Source organism: Pieris brassicae, chromosome 7 (assembly GCF_905147105.1).
Source record: "Pieris brassicae chromosome 7, ilPieBrab1.1, whole genome shotgun sequence".
NCBI classification, from domain to species: Eukaryota; Metazoa; Arthropoda; class Insecta; order Lepidoptera; family Pieridae; genus Pieris; species Pieris brassicae.
In genome coordinates, this window is record NC_059671.1 from 19,055,709 (window position 1) to 19,067,059 (window position 11,351).

The 11,351-nt window shown below is 33.7% G+C and overlaps 1 protein-coding gene across 1 annotated transcript; it reads left to right on the plus strand.

The window, feature by feature from the left end:
* The first annotated feature begins 701 nt into the window (after positions 1-701).
* Positions 702-6,946, plus strand: LOC123712572 (proton-coupled folate transporter-like). The gene is made up of 7 exons (XM_045665737.1): positions 702-1,504; positions 1,571-1,727; positions 2,354-2,455; positions 3,777-3,914; positions 4,822-4,905; positions 5,839-5,995; positions 6,771-6,946. Exons 1-7 carry the CDS (start codon positions 743-745, stop codon positions 6,910-6,912), a joined length of 1,542 nt encoding a protein of 513 aa, XP_045521693.1. The 5' UTR covers positions 702-742; the 3' UTR covers positions 6,913-6,946.
* The last annotated feature ends 4,405 nt before the right edge of the window (positions 6,947-11,351 follow it).

The following is an 11,351-nucleotide window of genomic DNA, read 5'->3' on the forward strand; positions in this document are numbered from 1 at the left end:
CTTGCAATTTGGTTCGGTGTGAGGCACGCCTATCGAAAAGTAATTTGCTATGCACCTGATTTATATGAATAAGGGAGTATGTTTTCAACTAAGTCGTAAAAAAAGTTTAGAAATTCTGGTGGACTAAAGCCATACTGCGACATAACAGAGGTTTAAGTTAGGTATAAGTTGGTATGAAATACTAAAGTTATTTACTTTACCATTATGTAGACAATACGGTTTTGAATTTTTTTTATTTGTAGGTGTTTGGTTGTAAAAATAGTATTGTAAATAATATTATGTTGCTCAAACTAGCGTTTTTTTGACGAAATCTATTTAATAAATAATTGATGAAATGATTTTCTTTTATTTACATATATTACTTAATCAGGAACCTGAGACGGCTTCTATACGACTGGATGGTTTTTGAAATATTTCGGGAAGCCTATCTATTTCATTGCAGAATTTAACATAAAGAACTTTCGAAATCGCATCAGTAATTAGTAGTCTTTTGTTAATTAGTTACTAACATTCAAAAACACAAATGTTGCCATTTCACACGATCAGTTAGAATATTACAAAAGTTTGTCTGGCGTGACTTTATCAATTAGATAAAAATGAAATATATGCATAATTATGCAGCTAACTATTTACTTAGCGATAGCGCATCAGACGTGCCTGGCTTCTGTTGCAAATATTTACCCTATACCGAAATAGTTCTCACAATCAAGCAATCGCTAGTACTGTTCTAGCCACATTCAAGATGGCTTCTGAAGAAGCACCGTTAAAAACTAAAAATGTAAAAAAGAAAACTTTAAGGGAAAGAATAGATCATATACGCGAAAATATTACTTTAGAACCAGTTTTGATAACTTATGTCATCCCCGGATCGCTATCACGGCTCGCAACACAGAATCTAAATCTAGACAAGGCATGTCGAGTCAATCTAAATTTTGGTGATGACGTTTGCAATGCACTCATTGCACGAGAAGGGTCTTATCAAACAGAAGAGCTTGAAGTACAAAGATTGGTGTCTTCTATGGAAGTTTGGAAGAATATACTTTTAACAGCCATACCGAGTTTATTAATATTGTTTTTGGGCGCATGGAGTGATAGAACTGGGAAGAGGAAAATATGCGTTTTAATGCCTATAGTGGGAGATTTACTTATGTGTTTAAGTAATATAGTAAACACGTACTACTTCTACGAATTACCTGTTCAAGTAACGATGTTTTTTGAAGCATTCTTCCCAGCGATAACTGGAGGATGGATTGCGACTTATATGGGTGCATTTAGCTATATCAGTGAAATATCTAGCGAAGAAACGAGAACTTTTAGAGTCGGTGTAGCGAATTTATGTCTTACAGCTGGGTCTCCTATTGGCCATGCATTAAGTGGTTTATTATTGAAACATTTTGGATATTATGGAGTATTCTCATTCAGTTCACTCCTTTACGTGTTCAGTCTGTGTCATGGATTCATTTATATGAAGGATCCAGAACGATCTAAAACGGAAAAATCTAATGTAATAGCATTTTTATTTCTATAAGGTACTTCGTAATTCTTCATTTAAAAATTATATTATTTGCAGGTGGAAACTGGAATTTGTGAATTTCTTAAATCGTTCTTCGATTTGAATCACGTCAAAGATACACTAAAGGTGGTTTTCAAAAAAGGAACAAATCGTAGAAGAACTAAATCGATATTAATCCTGGCATCTATTGCCTTTGTTTATGGGCCGCAATATGGTATGTAAATTTATACATATAACTTATCTAATCGATGCAAATAACGAGTCAATAGTCTCTGCCGTATCAGCTACTTGAAGTATGGTATTGTTTCTGTGAGTTTTTAAATCTCTGAGTTATAAGAGGACAACAACTACCTATACAACTAATTCAAGCATATAATAAATAATTAGACGAAAAATAATAAACGCCTCAAATGTAAGAGTCTTTTCTCCAACTTTGCTTTTGTTCCCTTTGGAGTACAGACTCTTGGGCCATGGAGTTCAAGTGCACAGGCGCTAATTAAAGAGTTAAGTTTGCGCCGAGTAAATATTACTGGTGACCCCTGAGCTGGTGCATTCCTCGCTCCACGAATAAGTATCGCAATACAGCAAGGAAATGCTGCCAGGGTTAAAGGTGCCAAAGACCAAACTTTTAAAATTTATTTTAATTTTCTTTTATTAATTCTTCACCATTATTAATAACAATTCGTCATTTCTAAAAAGAAGAAGGTTAAAATAAGACACACACTCATAAATGTAAAGAGGTCAAGGTGACAAATTATTTTAGTATATTAACTAGAAAACTAGACACGTTTTGGAGGCTGCTAATGGAATAAATATATTCAAGTAATATGTGCTTCACAGGAGAGTTTACGGTGAAATATTTGTTCACTCGCTACCGATTTAACTGGGATGCAATTAAATATAGTTTCTACAATACATTCTACATCTGCCTTCATACATTTGGTGAGTTTAATTAAATCTAGGGAGCGTAATTAATAAATTTTAATGCTTACAACATATAATCGCTGTCTCATACAAAACTTGGTTTAAAAAAAAATTATTACGCCGTTCACTAGAAACATTTTTGCAATGAATAAAATATAAACTACTAAGGCAACCCTTAATAAAGAAACCAGTAAAAAAATAGTGAAGTAAAGTGAACTTAAATAATATGAGTAGTGTTGGTCTATGAGTAGTGGCTTCAGCGTGCGACTCTCGGATGAGTCTCAGGGATTTGAGGTCGTAGGTTCGAAGCCCGGCTATGCACCAATGGACGTTCTTTTTAAGTGCGCATTTAACATTCGCTCGAACGGAGAAGGAAAATCTCGTGAGGAAACCGGCTGGCTTTAGACCCAAAAAGTCGACGGCACGCGTCAGGCACTGAAGGCTAATCACCTGCTTGCCTATTAGATAAATGATCATGAAACAGATACAAAAATCTGAGGCCCAGACCTAAAAAGGTTGTAGCGCCATTGATTTATTTTTGAATAATACTCATTTTTAGTAATAGAACCATTTTAAAAATACATTTCAAACCACCAAACATTAGCAAATTTATACATAGTTTAATAATTTCAAATTAAAAATAATATAAAACTCTGATTTAATTTGACTGACTTTCTCTATTCTCTTTCGCAATGCTTAATACACAGTGTGTGTAGCCAGGAGATGATAAAATAATTGCTTCAATGGCTGCAAAAGGTCACAGGTCCTATCCGATAAATAAAAAAACGCAGTTGTTTTAAGAAAAGAGCGTATTCTTAAAGCCTCTTGACCGTTTGCTGCCTGTTATATAAAAAAAAACATGTGTTTACTTATGTTACGCGTTAGAAGTTATACTTCTTTGGCGTAAAGATAAAAATCTTTTTAAAATGTTTATCTTTCGCCTTATTCTACCTTTGTATAAAAAAACGATATTAACAATAGAAAAAAGGTATTTAATACATTGAAGGTTTGATTATAACGCATTTTATAATTAAATAAAGTTTATTTAGGTATCACAAAAATATTTCTGCATAATTAAAGAAATTGACATTTTTAAATTTTGACAATGATAAATTCAGGGTGTCGGCTTTTTGTGACGGTGTGCCGGTGTCGTTTTTTTGTGACGGTGTGCGCGTGCATCATGAAAATTTACTCTCATCATTTTTCACTAACGCCCCGAAATAAGTGTATAATATATATAAATAATATTCAAAAATAAGAAAAACTGCCAATTAGGATATATATCCTTTTTATATAACTGCCTATAATTGGCAGTTTAAACTTTAAAATATTATTTCAGGAGCCTTTGTGTCCGTAAGCCTTTTTAGCCGGAGATGGAAGTGGAGTGATGCGACTCTTGGTATTATTTCATGTCTTAGTAAATTAATTGGTGGTATAGCGACAAGCCAAGCGAGAAATACTATGGAGATGTATCTTGGTAATAATAATATTTCTATTTGTCCACAAATCTTTGTCCGTTATGACTGTCGAACTAAAATTAAGATTCTAATCTCACTGAGAGCTAAGTACGTCGCTGGTATGTCAGAATTGATATTCGGGAGCCTCACACTGATCATAGTCAGACCCTCCTTCCAGGGGTTACCAAAACGAATCGTATGACATATTTGTTAATTAAAACCGTTTTATTATCTTTGACCACTTTACGACGAGTCTTTTCATTTGTGTTAATATTAATATTATAATAAGTTGTTTATGAAGTCACTATGCTTTTAACGACATAACTCCTTGATAGGCCAGCAACGTACTTGCGGGCCTTCTGGCAATGTGAGTGTCCATGGGCGGTGGTATCACTTCACATCAGGTAGACCTCCTACCCGTTTGCCTCCTATTACGTAAAAAACTCGTACCGAGTACACCTTAATTTGAGAAGATGTGAATTGTTTATTATAATATATATATATATATATATATATATATATATATATATATATATTGAAATTAAGTGTCTTAAAAGGCTGACTAATTTTTGTTGTTAAATATCGAATAACTATTTGCACCAACAAATTTGTTTACAAGCAACAAATAGTATCTGTGCGTTCAATTAAATAAACAATATATAATCTATGACATCTAACATTTCGCTTGACACGACATTCATAAAGACATTCCTGTGTTCGTTAGTTTACGCAACTAAATTTAATTATAATGACAAAATATATTAAAAAAATCATAAGTAACAATTGCATTTATGCAAGAGATACTTATAAAATATTCTATTAACTGTCATTGAGTTGTATAAAACAAACATAATGACACTTGATAATAATGACAGCTGACAGATTCTAAACTATTTAGGTAATTTAATTAAAAACTTTAATTTACAGCTGTCGCAGTTGAAACATTCAATGCAACCTCATTCACAGCATTGAGATCCATTTCGTCGAAACTAGTTAATAGTGATGAGTTAGGTAAGTAGTAAAATGTATATCACGCGTTATAATCAATTATGGTTTGTTTTATTATAAAAATCTACTGTTTTAAAATGTCAGCGAAACACTTCCCATACGCGTAATAAATCGTATACATTCACTGACAAAATGTACATATCTCTTTTCATCAAAGCGTCAACATAAATATATATAGTAAGAGATGAAAGATTGATATATAAAAAGGCTGGAAACGAACTTGCGAGCCTTCTGGCAGTATGAGTGTCCACGGGTAGCAGTATCACTGAACATCAAATGAGTTTGACCTGTTTTATAATAAATATGGCTTTTCCTTCTTTCCTTCTTGCCTCTGGAGCACAAGCTGCCGGGAAGTGAGGCTTACTTAAAAAAATATCTGTTAATGCCCACGGACTAATATAGACTTATATAGAAGTACTGTGCGAATCATAAAGCCACAAATATTTGCACGAAAAACAGTTTTTATTGTGATGCTCTGATCTGTATAGAATGAAAAATAAATTGCTGTAGGCGAAGATTAATCTCAGGTTCAGACTTGCATGCGAACACTGTTCATACAAAACACTACAGACACCATCAAAGTGATAAAACAATCTTGCTGATAGTTGCTTTCCAGTCTGCAAAGATCTTAACAAAGGACACAAGTAATTTGAATTCGAATCGAAAATATCGTGAATAAACCGGCTTGAACAAAAAATGCCGACGTCGTGTGGCACAGAAGGCTGATCGCCTATATGATTGATAAATAATCATGAAACAGATATAAAAATCTGAGGTCCAGAACTGCACAGGTTGTAGCGCCAGTGGTTAATTATTATGGTATAAAATAAACATAGAGTTTGTTATGTGTTGAATATTGGTTAGGGTAAAAAATTTAGATATCAAACAAATGAAAACAAACGTATACAAAATAACGATAACAAATTTTATTTTCAGGAAAAATGACTTCAATTTTCAATCTATCAGAGGTTGTCACCTCGATGATATTTGGACCTGTGTATTCAATGATTTACACTATGACTGTGAAACTCGACGCTAGCATTGTGTACTATTTTAGTACTGTGTTGACTATACCTGCCATAGCAATATTTGTGTGCGTATTACTATTTGTAATCACCATTTTACATTTTATGTTACGTTTACGAGACATTAGACTCACCATTTTGAGTGTTTTTAGTGTATATAGACGTTTATATCCGGTCAAGAGGTTATATATAAATATATGAACATCAATCTATAAAGTTATAAAGGCCATTGAAGGCCTAAAGTATGAGAAAACTTTATTTAAAAATTTCTATAAAAACAGAACCGACTTTGCACGATCTTGTCCTAGTGAAAATTTAATACATAAACGATAATTTATTTATTTGTATACAAAGTATGAAGATTGTATTAGACTTACCTTATCGATATAAGTTAATAAAACTTTATCACGACTTAATAACTAATAATCGCTAACTATCAGAATGATTGTAAAATCTTGTATGAGATAGCTGCCGAACCATTTGACACGTCAACCATATAGATTAGTCCATTAACGGTGGAACTGTGCGTGAAAAATTTCACGACGAGTCTCTTTTGGTTTTTTAAGTCCGTGAAAAGGCCGATAACGCACAAGACTTTAAGCATTGGGGGATGTAGTTAAGACGACGCCTCCTATGAGTATTCTTCATGTTTTTAAAAATGTAACGTACGTGAGCTAAGTTGTATACAGAGCGGGCTAAAGAAATTTTCGATGAGTCAAACAATCTAGTCATAATATTTACACTAGAATTATTTTAAGAATGGTTTTAATATGCAGGTGTGTAATGCGCCAATCGTCGGCTTTTATTAGGTCTCGTTTAAATGCTTAATTATTATTTTTTCAGTTGGTTTTATACCCGAAACAAAAAGGACACAAAAAGAAAGATAAATATGGAAAGTCAAAAAGATGTTCTGGAAATGGCTGACTGTGGAAGAAAGGAATCATTAATTGGCAGTATAGACTTAGCTGATGGAAAAATTATTTAAAAACACTTAATTAAAATTATAACTAAATACAGTACATTGTTTTTTTTCTGAGGCAATAATTAAGATACTTTTAAGGCATCATAAATTTTGTCAAAAGCAAAACTAGTTATTAATATATAACGGATGTAAGTCATTATTTTTTTTTTGTAGTTTGTTTTAGTTTTAGAGATAGTTGCGAGATTCTCATAACTACAAAATATTTTCTCATTGGCCGTTAATCGAACAATATCACACAGGAGCCTGTTTTTTTATTGAATAAATATGTATTTTTACTAAGATGGCATTAGCCTAACTTAAGACTAATTGACTAATAATATAATATTTAAGATAAGAAAGATAACATTACTTACCGTCTCTATTAAAGGGTAGACACTCGGTTCTTGTGTTCGATTTTGCGCAGTCAAATTATTGCAGGTAAAACCTCAAACATACATATATAATAAAAACAAGATAACGCAACCTAGTTAAGTATATATCATAGATCTTATATTCATAGTACTATATATTATACTACCCAACAGCCGCGGTTTCACAGTGATAACCGTGGCGCGTAAACCTTAAAAAAGTATAAACTTAATCAATTCTATGCAGTATTTTTTTAGTTTACTGCGAACAGATACTCAAACTCAAAATAACTTTATTCATATAGGTAAACAAGAACATCGACAGAAAAAATGTTAAATTGATTCTAAATTAAAATTCCCGTCGATTCGGAAACACTCCTTTCGAATTGAAGTTCTTTCAACTCGATTAGTCTCACTGAAACTCATTATTCTGACAAACCAGTATTAATATTATTAGGTCCTTACATATGTAATTGGCGATTTGTCGTACTGGCCACTTCTATGTCAAATATCTCCTCTTTAGTTAGGAATTCCAAATTAATTTATCTACAGGTATATTACTCGTGCATTTGTTTTTCGGAGACCATGATCTTTATCTTCCAAACGATAATTTCATTAGGACAATACTCATGAATATTTTGTATTGGATTTTTTTTCTTTCTTCTTTCAATATTTTTATAGTTATTCGTTAAACCATGAAACCATGTTCAGCCGTTCAAAAGTTGTGTTCAAAAAAATCATATTTTGTTTTCATTTATCTCATATTGTTAATACGGCGTTATTAAAAAGTTTTTTCGTTTGATCGTTACAATATAAAAGTGGGTTAATACGTACCTAACTACAATTAGCTTTCTTTTGATAGGTTCCTCTACACCTCACATACTTTAGCTCTTAATTAAATGTGTATATGTATGTGACTTATTATGTTATGTATAAATTAAATAATGTTTACATCTTCTAAACATTATCTATGCTAATAATATATGCGCACATAGATACGTTATCAAAGTATTTAAACCTTTGAAGGTTACTGATATTTTGAGTTTACTTATAACTTAAACGAGAGCGGTGTTGGCCGAGTCGGTTCAGCGTGTGACTCTCATCCCTGAGGTGGTCGGTTCGATCCCTGGCTGTGCACCAATGGCCTTTCTTTAAATGTGCGCATTTAACATTCGCTGGAACGCTGAAGGAAGACATCGCGAGGAAACCGGCCTTGCCTTAGACCAAAAAATTCGACAGATTGAAAAATGATCACACACAGATGCACAAAAAGCTGAGGGCTAGATTAGACTAAAGGGTGTCACTGTTGTTGTTGTGGTATAACTTAAATGCCACAATGTTGTTGGAGTGTTCAGAAGAGTTGTTCGGTCTAATACCCGCAGCTGAGTTTCATTATCGGACGTCAAGGCAAAATACAAAATACCATCCGTATCACCTCGACGTCCGTCGTTCCACAACTGAGCGTTTTCTAAGGCAGTTTTTGCCGCGCACCACCACTGTGTGGAACCAGCTACCCACTGAAGTATTTCCGAACCAATTCGACTTAGAGTCCTTCAAGCTATTACATAAAAAAAAAATCTGTATTACACACATCTTACTCATCAAATAGATTATAAAGATAATGCAGAGCTCAAAATCTAACAAAGATGCACAGACTACTATCAACATGAACACTGACACAAATTTTCTTCCATAGAGAAACAATGAATATGTCATATATGTTTGCACTTTTCGCGCTTACCTTATATAAAGTTTTTTTCTTATAGTAAGCTTAGAAAAGATCGCTCGATAGCGATAATGCCGCCAGTTGGCCTCCTTTTCTATTTAATTATGTTAATTGATATATCTGAGCACTTGCAATGAAATTATAATACATTAATTAAATAATATTCTAAAGCCATTGAAACTAGTCCTCGACGAAATATTTTAACTTAATAGAACACTTGCATGAATTAAACATAAATCCATCAAATTAGCTTTCGTAACTATAAAAGTTTTCTTAACGTTATCAAAAATAATCCACTCTTTACTTATTACACTAAATACCTTTTGTATATGTATCACCCGACTGTTCATCAGTAGTTATATATTTTAAACTAATAACACCTACAAATTTTACTTTTACAAAACACTCTTATCTTAAAATTCTTAACTCTACTATCAGCAGTTAGCATATTATGTGATTATTGAATTGTCAACTGGTTATATAATTGGTTGGACTACCAGCAAACCAAAATATAAAGGTACCAATAGAATATATAATTTTTTTAAGCCTTGACAAGCTAACAAGCTTGACTCAACATATTCAGCTTCCAAAAGTTATATGTTTTAAATATTCAAAGGAAAAGACATCCTATCTGGACTAATGATTATTACTGGAACAAAACAAAATTCAAAGTTCTGGTCACCGTTCACTCCCGAAAGTATAGAAAAAAATATCAAAACTGAACAGTAATCATTTCGCTCCAACTACTCCGAATTGTCCATACAAAATACGATTAAAGCCAGTAGATACGATTCGAAAAATAACCAGCAATTTGTTCTCTATTCACATAGAAATAAACCTAGATTGATTGAAAACTCGATAGCTGTCATCGATTTTTATTCTGTGGTGTTTTAAAACTACGAAAGACGTCAATAGATAATAGTCTTGGATATATCACGTGTCAGCGCAGATATTAGGTCCTTACATATGAAATTGGCGTTTTGTATGGGAGGAACAAAAAGTCGAATATTTTAAAATATAATATATTTAATTAATCAATGTATGAACCATTGTTTTCTATGCACTTTTGCCATCTCATAGGTAGTTCATTGATCCCTTTACTAAAAAAAACAGTCGGAAGGGAATCAATAAAATCTGGAAGGGTAATCAATAAAATTTCGAAAAAAATGGTAATCTGTTGGAGCAAGGTCCGGGGAGTACGGATCCTCCGTAGACATTCCAATTGAAGCTCTTCTAATTTGGTAGCCGTCTGTTGTGCAGTGTGTGGTCTAGCGTTGTCGTGAAGTGGCAGTGGCGTGGAGCGATTGACCAGCCTAGGTTGTTTAGCCGCTAGCTTTTCCATCATGGTTTGCAATTGCTGACAATAGACCGTAAGCCGTAATAGTCTGGCCAGATTTGAGAAAACTGCAATGAACAATACCGGCACTAGTCCACCAAACGCTTACAAGTAACTTTTTTGGGGTTAATTTTCGCTTGGGGATTTGGGCTTTGTCTGGCTGGTCAGGATCCAACCAATGTGCTGAGCGCTTCCGATTATCGTAAAGAATCCATTTTTCATCACAAGTTTAAAATATCTTCATTATTGTGCCGGTTCAGTAACGTAACGCAGCAGTCGACGCGCGTTTGCCGGTTTGCTTCAGTCAATTCGTGAGGTACCCACCATTCAAGCTTTTTAATCTTCCCAATTTGCTTCAAGTGAATTAAAACAGTTTTATCACTAACACCGCAGCCTGCAGCTAACTCGGACGTGGTTTGCGATGGATCCGCTTCCACAATAGCCTTCAATACTTCATCAACTTGGGTCTCGGGCCGTCCACGGGGCTTGGTCGAAATTTCCAGAACGAAAACGTTCAAACTCTTTTTCAACATGACCGCCATACACATCATTCACCCTTCGAGTCGTTTCCGCAGCACTAGTGCCACGGCGGAACTCGTACTCGTAAATAATGCGATACTTTAAGTTTTCACAGAAGAAAAAGAAGAAAAAACAAATGAATGACGGTCATCGACGCACAAATACATGAGTAAATTTACAAATTTGAATTTGAAATTCCTAACCAAAGAGGAGGTATTTGAGGTCAAAGTGGCCATTACGACAAAACGCCAATTTCATATGTAAGGACCTAATATATAAATACTGAGGCTCTGTATTTAAATCCTAGTTGTTTACTATTTTTCTTTCTATAACACTTGTTTGTGAGGTAAAGGAAAACGTTGGGAGGATACTGCCTTAGAACGTTATCGGATGTACGCGCGTGTGCGTTGTGCGTACTTGTCTATAAACAATCATCAGGAATCCAACGCGTAGGTAAAGACTTATAACGCCAGTGAATTATTAAAAAATCTATGATTATATAAATGTCTTACTT